Here is a 13,887-nt window from a genome sequence, read left to right as displayed (position 1 = left end):
CTAGCAAAGAAACACCGTAATTAATTCAATAAGAATACTTAATTGAATGCAATCCGAGAATTATGTTTCAAAACATTTCTATTGGTACGTTTTGTAAAAAAAACTAGCTTAAAGAGGGTTGCTCGCTAACACGGTGTGGCTTAAACTTGAAAACAAAAGTTTCGCTGTGTGAAATGTTGTAGCTTCGGAAAGCTTTTGAAAGCTTCGAGTTCGATCAAATAGCTTTCAAGCCCAGTAAAAGCGTCAGCTTCAGAAATTCGCCTCATGCCCAAGCTGCAAATTGTTTACATTTGCCACAGTTATGACAAGCAACGTTATGACAATCGTAGAGCACGGTCTGTTTAATGTATTTGTCGCGTAATAGCAATTGATTACATTGAATTGGGCTAAAGTCTGAATAGATGCCCCCCCCCCCCCCCACTCACGGTACTCACTTTTCGCTACTGAGTTTCCTTAAATTTAGGTACAAGTTAAGCAAAAATGTGAGAAATCGTTGTAATAATTATTTATAATAATTAAAAATAACAAATAAATAATAAATAAATACAAACTTACAGTAAAAACGCTGAAAAATATACCCTTTAGGGTAACTCATTTGCAAAAGTGAGTGTCCGTGTGTAGGGGGGGGGGGAAGGGGGGGGGGCATCTATTCAGACATTAGCCAATTTTTGAATTGGGCTTTCTCTGAATCTGAATAAAGACCTCTCACACTCACGGTAGTGATGTGCAAACTGAATCAGAATGAGTGATTGAGTTAAATCTTGAATAAACAACTGGGATTATTTAAATCATTTCGAAGAGTAATTTATGTAGTAACTCATTTATGATTTAACTCTCCGTGCCGACTAACCACTCACTCATTGCGCTTTAACTCATTCATGTGTTAAATAACTCATTGCTGTATTTCCTCTCTGTGCCGACTAACCGGAGTTAAAACTATGTTTAAACTCACTGAGTACGTTTAAACGCACGGAGAATTAAATCATCAATACGATATTTGGTAAAAGACTCGAGAAGGCCCCCCCTAGAATCATTTGTGTGCAGCACTGTGGCCTGTCATTTTTGTTGTACGGTGGGATTTCTGTATGGTCAAAACCCAGTTGATGTAAACATTGTGCATTATTCCTTAATACTGTTAATAGACAGCGAGTAGAACTTGATAAAATACATTGTAACAAGTGGTTTGAGATTATGATATTCTTATGCTTCCTCGTTTGCTAAATATCAATGCAAGGTAACAAGTATTCATCGAATTACTGTTCCGTTACCGTCCGAGAACGCCGTGCATGTTTTAGGCCTGATTATTTACCCCAAGTGCGACCGAAAATTAGTGCGAGGCCTTTGTTAGCCAAAATGAATGGTAGGGTTAGCGGAGAGGGGGTTTTAATCAAATAATAACAATATTTTATTCGACTTTCTTCGGATTGCATACCTTTAGGCGTAAATCCTACAGCGCCTAACAAATTTTGTCAGGGGGGGGCCTTATCAAGTCTTTCACCCGATATTTAACTCATGAGTCAGTTAAAACACAGTAAGTGGTACGGAGAGTTAAATCATTCCTCGGTAATTAATTCTAAAAGAGTGAGTATAATAGGTAACTCACTATTCCAACTCATTCACTCTTATTTAATTCACGTTAATGAGTGGTTATTACCATCACTCGGGCACTCACTTTTCGCAATTGAGATGTCTAAGAAGGTATCTCTTTTCCCTGTTTTAATTATTTTATTTATTTGTCAGTATTTATTAATATTATTATTTAATGTTAATGTATATATTTACATTTTTATCTCATTTTCGCTAAATTATAAGCATCTTAGTTGCAAAAAGTGAGTCCCCGCGAGTATTCAGATTTCAGCACTTGAATTGAATTCGAATGTATTGTCGACTATGCTGTGTAACGGTAAACTGTTTATTTGGACACATAAACTTATAACACTTCGAATTCCAATGTCTTTCGGCTAATTGCTCGCTATGAACCAGATACACATTTGCTCATACTTCTTTTCCTTTGGCAATACAACCTCGAAAGGTCTCGGTCTGTCATTTCCGGCTTACTTGACTTTATCATACTATGTAGATGGATAGTCTGCCGTCTCTACGGGGGACGATCCGGATGGGATTTGAACCCCGGTTCTGTTGTGTGAAGACCGGCGTCTCGGCCGCCGGATCCTTGCACATACTGGCAGCAGATTAATTTAATTTGTGAACTTTATATCGACGATGAATATACTTATTATCAGTCGGTACTGACACCGGACACTCGGCAGGACCGGATATCGAATCCCGTCCGGATCGACTTCTCGTACGAAGGACTGGCTATCGTGTTTAGGGTAAATTAAGTAAAGGATGTCAATAAAGGTAGGCTGAGACCACTTTTGCGGTTGTTGGGCCAAAACAGAGGAAAAATAACTTGGAGATGCGTTAAAGCTGTCTAAATGCGTTAGGGCAGTACGCTGACACTATTTCAAAATTTACTGCAATTGAGGCTCGATGAAAATCCTTGCTAGTCTTTCATATTAATGACGTGCTTACAATATTAAAAATATTGCTCACAAACACCTTCATCTGTTCGTTTGGAGGGACCCTTCCCAGACCCCACCCTTCTGAAAGTGTAGGACCTCTTTCAACGTATGGATGGATGCTCTTATCATTGATTCTTGGAGGTGCGAAACTGAAAGTTCTCATAGTCCTCTGATATCCTGATCAGTTTTTGGTGCAAGACTGACCGGTTTTTTCAAGACTGGCAGATTGACGGTCAATCGAGTCCCTGAATCGATGTTCTCTAGAAGGAAGTAGAAGAAGGAGTTTGCTTTCTAGGAATCCCGTTCATATCGTCAATAGGCGAAACTGGTTGTGATGTCCTGGAAGTCTCCACCTTTAGAGGGTTCCGTACTGCGTTAGGGGACCGAAAAAATGTGTCCATTTTTCCCCAAACCCGGGACCTGCCTGTCGATTTGACGTGTTAGAAGTCTCCAACTCCAGCTTAAGGCATGCAATGGGCTTAATCCGCCGCATTACGTAGGAGAACATCTAGGAATCTTGCTAAGGACAAAAAAAACGCTCTTCGTTGTATAGTTTACCCTGGCTATGTTTGATTCCATTAAATTGTTCATCCAGACTTACAGGTAATTATTATTGTTATATCTATTCCGGCTTACCGGTACCGCCGAGTCAAGGGTATTTTCATAGGGCGTAAGGCCATACAAGAAAAAGAAAACAAATGATTTAAGCTATTCAACGTCGGTCGGTTCAATAATTGCCTAAAACACAGGTGTTGTTTGAACATCACTTACTACTGCATCAAGAAGGTATCTTCTTCTCTCCCTCCTGCGTTCTTCACCGAGGCTCATACTGCCCAATGACATCATATGTTGGAAGTTTAATGTTTAGCTTGTATGTATGTTTGTCGTTCATCGATGTCGGGTACAGTTGTTGGTGCGATTGTCTTCACTATTCCACTGCTTGTGAAGTGGTTCGGTGATAAGCAGCGTTAGTTACTGAAGGTGTGAATGGGTTGCAGATGGTTAAAGGTTTACAAATAGCGTGAGGTATAGGGGTCAAGCTGCTAAGGGGGAAAGAACTGGCCTAGAGTTAAGCGCGCTGACCTACACAGCCCAACGTCAGCCGAACGAAAGTAAACCGAAAAAGGGTCGCAAAAACGCCAATGCCATCATGTAGTCTGATTCACCAGTGAGCAGTCGCGGTCAACGCATTACATCATCGCACCGCCACGGTAGTAAATGTAAACTGTGAAATTGACCGTTTCGATGCTTACTGATGGAAGTGCCACCAGTGGGATGATGATTTTTTGCAACCAGAAAGAGAGAGAGAGAGAGAGAGAGGGAGAGAGAGGGAGAGAAAAGCATCAACAACAGTCCGATGCGGGAATCAAACAAATCACTGGATTGTGGCAAAAGTAGGTGGTGGCCACTTAGCGATCGGCGTACAATGTGATCCATGTGGATGGGAGCAGATCGGTATCGGCGCGTTGGTTGCAGTACACCGCAGTACACCGATCGTTCTATGCAAAGTTTCGCGTTTTTCTACGGCGAACCACGAGGTAACGCATGCTCACATACACCGGCACACGTGAGCGCGAGATCGATCGAGCCGACAGTGATCGATACTGTGTGTGCGTACCGCTGCGTAAACAGCTGATTAATTAGCGGCACGGCGTCTCCGGCAGTGACAATTGTTTCAATGTGCGTGTTGCAGCCAGCCAGCCAGCCAGCCAGCGATCACACACTGTTAACGCGTACACCGGCAAACCGGTTGCTGACTAAGGCCAGGCGTGCGTGCTGGTGGTGATGCAGCAGCAGCAGCAGCGATCCGTCCAACTGCACTGCTTGCTCTGGTGATGGTGCGAGCGCCGTGACAGTACGGTAAGCTGTCCAGACGGGGACTGCACGCGACGTGTCTCGATTGCGCGCTGCTGGTGACACTCTTACACCTTAGCAAGCGACACGGCGAGAACGCGTCGGGCGAGTTCGCCTCTGTTATCGCGCTGGTTGCTTTGTGCTAAACGTTGTCGCGCTGATAAGATGGAAACAAACTATTCCCCAGCCAGAGTCGGCCACAAACGTGTGGAATGTGTATCTGGAGCAAGTGCCGCGCTGTCAAGTTTCTCACTCGAGTGTTTCGCTGTGCAGGTGCCAGAGCGCTGGTGAAGCTGAAGTAAAGAACCAAGTCGATGGAGGCGTGAAGATGTTGGTTATCAAAACGGAACCCGCTTACTGCCAGTGCCCAACAATCATGAGCGTGCACGGTGTGATGGTGTTGGTGTATGACAATTGTACGGCTTACGCATGCGGTGGTTGTGTAAAGCAAACAAACCGCCCTTAAAAAGACCGTGTGATCGAGCGAGACAGTACTAGGGGTCCAGTACAGTGCAATAAAGGTGGCGAAGGGATAAGGCCGTCCGGTGCTACTCGGTGCTGAGCGTTGGTTGGTTATATCAGCGGGAACAACAAGAAGGCCCAGCAAAAAAATAATCATACATGAACAACGTGTCGTGTGTCTGTGTGTGTGCGGTGTGGAATACCTGACGACACCACTCTTCAGGTCGTCTACGTTGGGCTGAAAGGAAAAGGTACACTCTGGGAGGAACCGCACCCCGTTTCCAAAACAACAGCCCCTTGCGCTTCCCCCCCCCCCCCCCCTTTGACTGGCCTCAGAGGCCTTTCAAGACGGGGGCCATCCAAGATAATGGCCACATACTGTAGGTAGGCAAGATTGAATAGTCGAAATGTTACAAGTGCCGTAAATGACCGAGTTGGAATGGAAGTGATCGTATATTGCTATAGCTAGCGCATACAAATTTTCCTCGAAGAAGTGGATTGTTTCTTGTTTTGCCCCGAACACATTCAAAGACAGGATAGACCAGGGTGGTGTGAAGTGGACGAGGGATTAATTGTCATTCGTACGATAGCGAAGGAGGCAAGCTATGTTTGAGATGATGAATCGCGCAAAAAAAAGTAATCACCAGGGCGGCCAGCGCAGTAAGGACGCCAAAGCGGCCCGAAACGGAGTGGGTGCAGGTGTGAACGTGGGTCCGGCGAAGCCATCTATGGCTCAAACCGCTCCGCAATCGACTACGTGCGTTCCGGGTCAACCGGCGGCCCTCACTGCCAGTTCCAGTGGAGGTGGACGAACGAAAAAAGTGAAACAAACTGCAGCGAGCAAAAATGCTACTGCTGGTGGAGTGACTCGACGGACACGTGCCACCGGGAAGGAAACGACGCCGTCCAAGGCCCACAGTTCAACTCGGCCCGAGTCAACCGCTGACGATGGCGTTGGAGGCCTGGCCTCGGTGTCGGAGCAGTCGGTCGGACCGAAAATGGAACGATCAAACAGTTTCTTTCTGACGCGCAAAATCACCAGTCTGTACAGCAAGCTGAGCGGAAGCCGTGAAAATATGGCCACCACCAACGCGGTTAGCCCCGTTGCTGCCGAAGCGCAACCTTTCCAGTTTGTACGCAGCCGTAGCATGTCCTCGATACAGTTGAAACGGGCGTATCGACGCAGCCAGAATGAGTCCACACTGCAGAATCTGCACGAGGACGCCATACTGGAGCGATCGGAAAGCACGGAAGAAACAGCACCAGCCGCCCCTTCGGCGGTGGGGCCAACCACGCCGGAAATTACACCACCACCCATACCACGATTCGAGCGGTCCAACAGCATTCTTGCGTCGATACGGCGCAAAATAAGCTTCCGGTCCGAACGGCGATCCTCGAACGTATCGAACTGGAGCACTTCGTTGCAAAATCTGCGCCAGGAGGACTTTATGATCAGCTACGACGACTTGAGCTTCATCGATTACGATCAGTTTAACAGCTATGAAGCGAACCTGCTCAAACGGCAGCCAAACCACGCTCTGGACGCTAATGCTAGGGGTTCATTCGCTGGAGAACAGCCTACGAATGTTTCTATCCCTCAGCCTGGGAATCTGCCAGGTTCCGCAACAATCGCCGAAGCAACCAACAGTGGTGTCGTTCGACGGAGGCGCAAAAATGACACACTGCTGCGAACGACGCTCATCCGCAAAAGTATGGACGTGGAGAGCAACCTCGATCGCGATAAGAACGTGTACCGAAACAGTTTGGACGCGGAGAAGCTGTTGTGCATCAGCAACGTGAACCGGAAGTCTTTCCGCTGGAGTGCTGACGTTGAGCGGGATGTAGTTGCGTTGGATTTGGACAGTGTTGGGTTTGGCGCGGCGGGTAAACCGCTGGCGGAATTGGTTGGCAACCGGCGAACGCCGCCACCGGCGTACGATGTGTGTGATAGTGGTATGATCGACGGGAGTGAAAGTATCAAACTATGTGCGATGACCGATGCTAGTGATAAGGCAGGAAGCAGTGTAGGATATGTGAGCCGTAGTGAAAGTTTAAAACGATGCCGATCGTATGGCGGTGAGCATGGCACTGCCTTTGAGGAAGGATTCGGACATCTCGTCAAACCAGTTCAGGTGAGCAAGCGATATAAAGTGGATCCAATCGTTAGATATTATTTAATGATATCATAGTACTTTCTAAAACCGAAACTATCCAACAATTGATCGATTTTGGCAAATTAGGTCGAAAACTATTTACAGAGATCAAAGGAGCTTTATGTGCCTGAAGCCTTTCATTCTTGGAAGAACACGATATCTTATTTTGTTTCGGATGTTCTTTCTTAGCTGCGAGCGACCAGAAACCATAAATTGGTCAGAAGCTAGAAAATATTCATCTTAGAAATTGTACATCGTTTGCGAAAGTTGTTCACCGATGAAGCTCACTTTTCAATCTAACTGTCGTAATTCATTGAACCCTTTGACGACAACAACACAATTGAATCTCGAGTATGGTTCGTATTGTTATGGATCGACAGGGCAGAATTAAGCTTTGATAAACGTTGACCCATTCATTGTATCTTTGCGTCGAAGCTACGCGGAAATGCGCTTGGTATTAGTTGATTCGATCGGTATTAGTTGAATTAGGTGGATTCGATCAATTGTTAGTTTGAACAGGTTTATGATCAACAACTCCCCATCTATCTTGTAATTTGAAGACCACGCCATTCGTTGGGTGAAACTATTTCTGCTAAAGTTTGGGACCGATTCTGATTGATTCTTTCTACAGCAGAAGTAACCCAACAGTTGTACGTAACTACAAAGATGCAGAAATTGAGCAACTTAATGTCTAAACGCTCATCAGTTTTACACAAATGTGTACTTTAAAAATCGTTCTGTTCAACACATTATTTTCCATGTTAGTGAACTGATGCAAACTTGTGATAAGATACATGCTAAACAAATGCGTAATCGTAAAACATGTAACTAATTGATTTGAAATCAATAAGCACACAGCTCTTTCAAATCGATTTTTGGAAGCGAAAAAATACTTTATCGTTTGTTATCTTACATGTAGCCTACACTTGAACTTTAGCTTACAATACCGAGCAAGTGTAGATAGATTCTTTAACGTACACGGACGGTACGAAAAGTGTTATTTGAAGCCTAAAATAATGTGATAAACACTTATGCAAATAAATCGCAGCTGTTGTTGTTAGCATTTTGTGATCCACTAGCATTCAGGCTGCATTCGGTCAAGTGCATTTGCCATTCGTTTGGTAAACGCAAAGATGGTACTGTATTTTTGCTTCTGTTTTATGCCAATAATAGATCGAAAGACTACTATTTAAAGATTTTGCTGGATAGCGAAATGCAAAACTAAAAAGAAAGGATAAGCATGCTTCGTGCTATGTATATAAATACGCATAAGCGTAACAAATGCTGCAACCAATAGCTACGCATCTTCGTGGTGATCAAATGGATGTCAGTCTATGATTGTGGTTTTCGATCATCAGAAATTTTGATGTAGTTCTTTTACGCTTTTAATATACATGCGTTTTAATGTGTGGAGTGCATTTTTCACTGCCGTTTATCTATTTGTTTTACTCAGTGACGGATAATATGAAGAGACTACCTTTAAATTCGATTCTCAAACTATTACTGTTGAAACTTCAACTAGGTTGTAAAATGCTAACATTGTTAAGAAGCATCATCAAATAAAATAAAAAATCTCCTTTATTTTAAATTGCTTTAAGAAACAATCTGGTACAAAACTGCTAGCCTAAAATTAAACATTTGTTGGCGTTAGTGGTGTTTTCAATTATTTGATTAAGGGTAACAAGATGTTAGAAAAATATAGCAAAATTAATCTCACTACCCAGGTCGGCTAAGCACTCGTCAAGGAAACCAGGAACCAGGAACCGAGAAAATCGAGTTATATTTGTTAGTATTTGATTTACAGTTTTAAAGTGTTTGAATCAAAGAACACAAAACAAAACATTTTCATAACTTCTAAAAAGGAGAATATATCGATAGAGGGGTGGTGGGGGCGGCCCGGTAGAAGATGCTACAGTGGTGCCGATCTTCACACGGCAGGATCGGGGTTCAAATCCCATCCAGACCGCCTCTCCGTATGTAGGTCTGACTACTTTACTACGGGTAAATTCAAGACACAGGAAGCCAAGAAAGGCAGGCCGAGACCTCTCGAAAAGAAGAATGTTCGATATTGTTAATTGCTCTTATTGACTATCCAATAACGTGTACAATTACTCTGGAGGTTCTAGTACTCTAGAGGAAGCGGAAAAAAAATCTTCTGGAATGTCAATGTTAAATACGAAAGCCTTGGCAACATTTAAATATTCCACCAAACCCTTTTTTTGTTGGCTAACGCGTCGACGAATCAAAAAAGACTCATAGGAAATGCTCAGTACAGTTAAATAAAATTTTGATTGAGATCCCAGTTTATTGCCATGTACAATTTGGCTGTTATAGAATTAGAAATGCAAAATGTGACTCCAAGAAAATGTCCTCGCTTTGTCAAGATATTTTTCTTAGATTTATTGAAAATAAACAAAAACACCAATGCTTTTAGATTTAGATTTGAGCTATAACCCAAACATTCAAGCAATACGGTCAGGCCGTCACTCACGAATGAAAAAAGACCCAAAAATTTGATCCAAGCAAATGATTGAAAATCGCTAGTTTCGGAAATTGCTGGTGAATCTTTAGCATGGTAAGCTTGTGTTACCGACGCATTATTAATGTCAAAAAGAAAAGAAATTAAAACCATGAAAACAGTTTGTGTGTCCCGGCTAAAGATTTTGCCCAGTGATATAGCTTTTAACAAACTTTAATGTGGGGCAAATATGTAAAGTGTCCGCATGATAAGTCAAATTCCGAAAGCTTCTGGATAAGTTTGCTTTTTCCGGTTTAATTGCATGGGTTTCCTCGATTCTTAGGCAGAAGCTGGCAGATTTGATAACTGATGTCATCATAGACCCCACGATTGGATCCGTTGAATACCATTCCAATTACTTCGCTTTAGATGTTTACACTAAGCCTACTCCGAGCGGAGGATGCAAACGCTCTGGGCATGTTCGAGCGACGCATCCTCCGGACCATCTTTGGCGGTGTGTTCGAGCATGGAGTGTGGAGGAGAAGGATGAACCACGAGCTTGCTGAGCTATACGGCGAACTGAACATCCTGACGGTGGCGAGGACCGGAAGTATACGATGGCCGAGGCATATTATGAGGATGCCGGACTCTTGCCCCGCCAAGAAGGTATTCGTCAGTGACTCTCAGTTCGTTGGCTGGATCAGGTGATCGGAGCTGTCGGAGATTGGGTGCCTATGGAAACGGATGGGAAGCTGCAGCCAGGGATCGAGATTCCTTGAAATCTATTGTTGACCGGGCCATGTCACGACGATGTGCTCTTTTAAAGAGTAGGCCAACATGATGATGATAATGACTAAGCCTACTAGGTCATTTTGTTATGACCAAAACTGTACACTGCAGCATGTTGGTAAACTTTGGGCATGGTTTTAGTGAAAATGTTTTATTTGTCTCTGTTTGTTGGTGGATGGTAGTAAGTTCTATATCATAATTACCGCACAGCTATTGTCAAGTGGCAAGTTCGGCGACTGTGTTAAAAAGAATGCTTTTTAGTTTTTTTATTGGAGGGAAAAGCATAGAGCTGCAAGAAAACAGCTTGAGCCCAGACAAACCAGCAACCAGCGGCGTTGGCCATTAAAAATTAGATAAAATTTAAACCTTAAGTCTCGCTAATCCTGCGTACACTACATCCTAAACAATGTCAGCAATAGTCACTTAGGTGTACCTTAACTTAGGCATATTTCGTGTAGTGAATGAAGGCAAGCACCGAGTCCGCCAGATAGAGGGCTCCGTTGATGACGCACAGTGCTCCCAACGCCAGCCCGGCCTGTAATCGAAAAGGGAAGAGAGTGTGTGTGTGTGTTAAGTGTTGATCTAACTGAGGCGTACACCTTACATTCGACCTACCGTTCGCTCGGAAGTGATGTTTTCAAAGTCGTGCTCGGCCAGGTAACCGTGCCAATAGTGTAGAGCGGTACCGCCGACAGCAACCCACATGAACGTACCGACCACGTTCATGATCGTGTCGGACAGCTCGTACTTGTGCTTGGTGGTGCCGAACCCGAACGTGAGCAGCTGCACGCCGGTGTAGATGATGAAACCCACAAACACACCGGATGCGACGATTTCTGCGTCGGGACTTTTTTCCTCGTTCAGGTTCCATGTGCCGCCGATGCCGAGGAAATCTCCTCCATAGCCCGTTCGGTAAATGATCAGCACCACAATGTTGATGACCTGCGGAGGAAGCGGAGATCTTTAAGAACAAGGTTCTGGCTAGTGTTTTGGTTCAGAGACCATAAACATGGACTCTGGCGCTAATGGTGTTTGCGCAATTTAATTTGGAAATGCATTATGCTCGGATCGAAAGAAGGATACGGGTTTTTTTATGACAGTCCCCGTTACGAGCGGATGGTAGTGTTTTATCGTGAATTTTTATCTTGTCCGAGAGCAACGAACCTTGTGCGTGTGGGAATGGGAACGCGAAATCCCTACAAAACAAAAAGGGACGTGCCGAGCGAGAAGTTAAGTGCAAAGCTGTAACAATGTAATCCTTCCATTGGAGTGTCGTAAAGATGGTGGTCGTATGTGTTACGCCTCATTATGATACAGGCCAAAATCAATGGTCAAACACCCTTGCCCGAGCCGAGCGTTCGGGACGGGCGGTTTTGTGTTTTTTGTTTGCCTGTGCATTGATGCACATCCATAAAGCGAATTTTCCCTTGCGAAAATTGCTCTGCTCGGGAATCGGTGTTGTTACTTCCTAGAAGCAACGGTTCTGGTAGACCGTCGGTATCATTTTATGGTTCGATAAGCTTTGAGCAAAAAGGCGAATCCTCTCCATTGATAACTTATGCCCTATGTTAGTGGAATCTTTTGTGGGAAGATGTTGTGGAGCCCTTTTTTATAACTAAATTGTTAAACTGAAACGATAGTTTTTAGACGAAAAGAAAAAATATGCAGCTTCTCTACTGATTCGCAATCTTGGTAGCTTAACCGTCCCGTAAAGCAACCAATAAAGCCATGTTGTTCCTTGTTTCCAAATCGTTCCGTAACCTACGGTAAAAGAGGGTTTGCATGTTCGGTCCAATTATTTGACGCATACCACCATAAACGACCCTGGTTGCTGGTTGGAGTGATCACCTTTCCTTATCTTATCACTGGGTGCGAACGCAATGTTGGAAGCGATAATTATTTTTCCCCGAATTCGACTGCTAGTCAGCGGGATGATACAAAGCCCTAACAAATTTGTCACTTCTAAACTTTGGTTTTAACGTAACCGCAATTCCTAGGAATGGAATGTGCTAAAGAGACATTATGACATTATGTAGATTTTATCAATAATTTCCTGGATTTTAAGGGCTTCAAGGCTGGAGGAACTTTGCGATGTCTGACAAAATGAATCTACTCTGTAGCTTGAGTAAATATCTCCTCAAATATGTGTTCACTTAGAATAACTGCTTATTGCTGTACACTTTCATTGCACCGGATATGATGCGATCTACGATTGTTAGCCATGGCACTACACGTCAGCTATCGGTTGGGTGTGGTTCCTTGCCCGGACCCGTGAGATTGCACAATTGGTCTGATCGTTTGCTCCAAATGTCACTACGCATAACATGAACTTAGTGCTGATTAGCAATCACTTTAACAGTCACTTGTTAATTCGCCAGTATCCTCTTTCGTACACACACACACACACACACACACCTACGGCCCCCATATTCTAGCCATGAAGGATGCTCACCACTTTGAACACTTTAATAAAGATGGAACCGATCGTTTCCGCGGAAACCATTTTGAAGCGTGGTATAGCTGCGTGCGATAGCGATGCACCACGATGGCCACTTGTTGTGTTGCGACACCTGTAGCGTAACCTCAATGTTGCGGTCTTGGTTGGTTGTTTCTCACAGCAGGAATTCCAGGCACCGGTGAATCCTGGCAAATGTTTAGAAAAGAAAGGGTTTATACCCTCATTATCTGCCCGGTACTGTTGAATGTCGTTGTTTGCATCACACGTGCCGAAGCTTATTCGACGTACGTACCTGCGTCTGTCGGACGAAGCGGTTGAATCGATTCTGGCCGGAGGACGATACGCGTAACCGCATTTCGGTATCCGTTATCAGTGTCACCAATACCACCTGCTTATCAGTTGAGTGGTGGGTACGTTTCGTAGATAAGATAGGGCGGAAATATGCTCACCCGGTGGCGAGCTAACTAACCAGCGACACCTTCCTTTGCTTGACCTCCGTCGGCGTGTGATTGTATGCGTGCTGGCAGACCTCACCCCGTGTTGAAGCGTAAGATAAGGTACTGGCAAACTGGCGGTGAGTAATATCCATGCATCAGGTGTAGACAACTTGCTTGCCTGCGAAGAAATGTTTCAAAATATTGTGCGTGGAATGTTTGCGGTTGTAGAGCGGTGGATGAAAACCTGGTGTGTGGGTCATCGCTTAGGAATGAAAGAAGCGTGGCACTTTTTTGATGCCCTTTGGATCTATTGCTGTTTCCAAAAAAACATTTCTTTATCAGATTTGGTATTTCATATCGATTGTTAAAACTGCAAACCAGATGATCGTTGAGATTCATTGATTGATAATGGATAGGCGCATCGAGTTTATAATGAAGATATAACAGGATCAAGCAGTTAATCCTTTGGCATGTGCATGCACCACTATAATAACAATTCGATAGTTGTAAGAGTAGGTGACTAAGTTAGTTTTCACCGGTATTGGACTTTATAATACACATGACTCACGCTGTGAGTCGTTTTGCAAATACCACTATCTTATCGTGATTGATGTTTGCAAGAAATTGCTTCATAGGCAATCAAATGCTAACGAATACTAACACACTGATGTACAGGTTCAACATATCGTGCTATTTTTAAAGATTTTATGCTGTTTCGCTTTTCTCGTTCAATATTAATATCCTGACTTGA

General features: G+C 43.9%; 2 protein-coding genes across 8 annotated transcripts in view; one reads left to right on the top strand and one right to left on the bottom strand.

Moving 5' to 3' along the window:
• Positions 1-1,834: 1,834 nt before the first annotated feature.
• The window catches only part of LOC118505315 (pleckstrin homology domain-containing family G member 5), a 101,983-nt gene continuing 89,930 nt past the window's right edge, over positions 1,835-13,887 (top strand). The window contains exon 1 of one of the 7 annotated variants that reach the window (XM_036040955.1): positions 1,835-6,973. Coding sequence is in view for 4 of the 7 variants with exons in the window: in XM_036040953.1 (XP_035896846.1) it covers positions 5,447-6,973 (1,527 nt within the window). In the remaining 3 variants the exon portion in view is untranslated. The remainder of the gene's footprint in view (positions 6,974-13,887) is intronic. The other 6 variants (XM_036040957.1, XR_004905408.1, XM_036040953.1 and 3 more) reach the window with 6 other exon arrangements.
• On the bottom strand, positions 10,372-13,151 carry LOC118505316 (protein snakeskin). Its single transcript, XM_036040960.1, has 4 exons — positions 12,992-13,151; positions 12,694-12,884; positions 10,857-11,183; positions 10,372-10,776 (listed from the first exon to the last, which is right to left on the bottom strand). The coding sequence occupies exons 2-4, from the start codon at positions 12,742-12,744 to the stop codon at positions 10,681-10,683; spliced, it is 474 nt and encodes a 157-aa protein (XP_035896853.1). The 5' UTR covers positions 12,745-12,884; positions 12,992-13,151; the 3' UTR covers positions 10,372-10,680.

This window comes from Anopheles stephensi, chromosome 2 (assembly GCF_013141755.1).
Source record: "Anopheles stephensi strain Indian chromosome 2, UCI_ANSTEP_V1.0, whole genome shotgun sequence".
Lineage (NCBI taxonomy): Eukaryota > Metazoa > Arthropoda > Insecta > Diptera > Culicidae > Anopheles > Anopheles stephensi.
The sequence above is the reverse complement of the archived record's forward strand: the minus strand, read 5'-3'. Positions and strand labels throughout refer to the sequence as shown.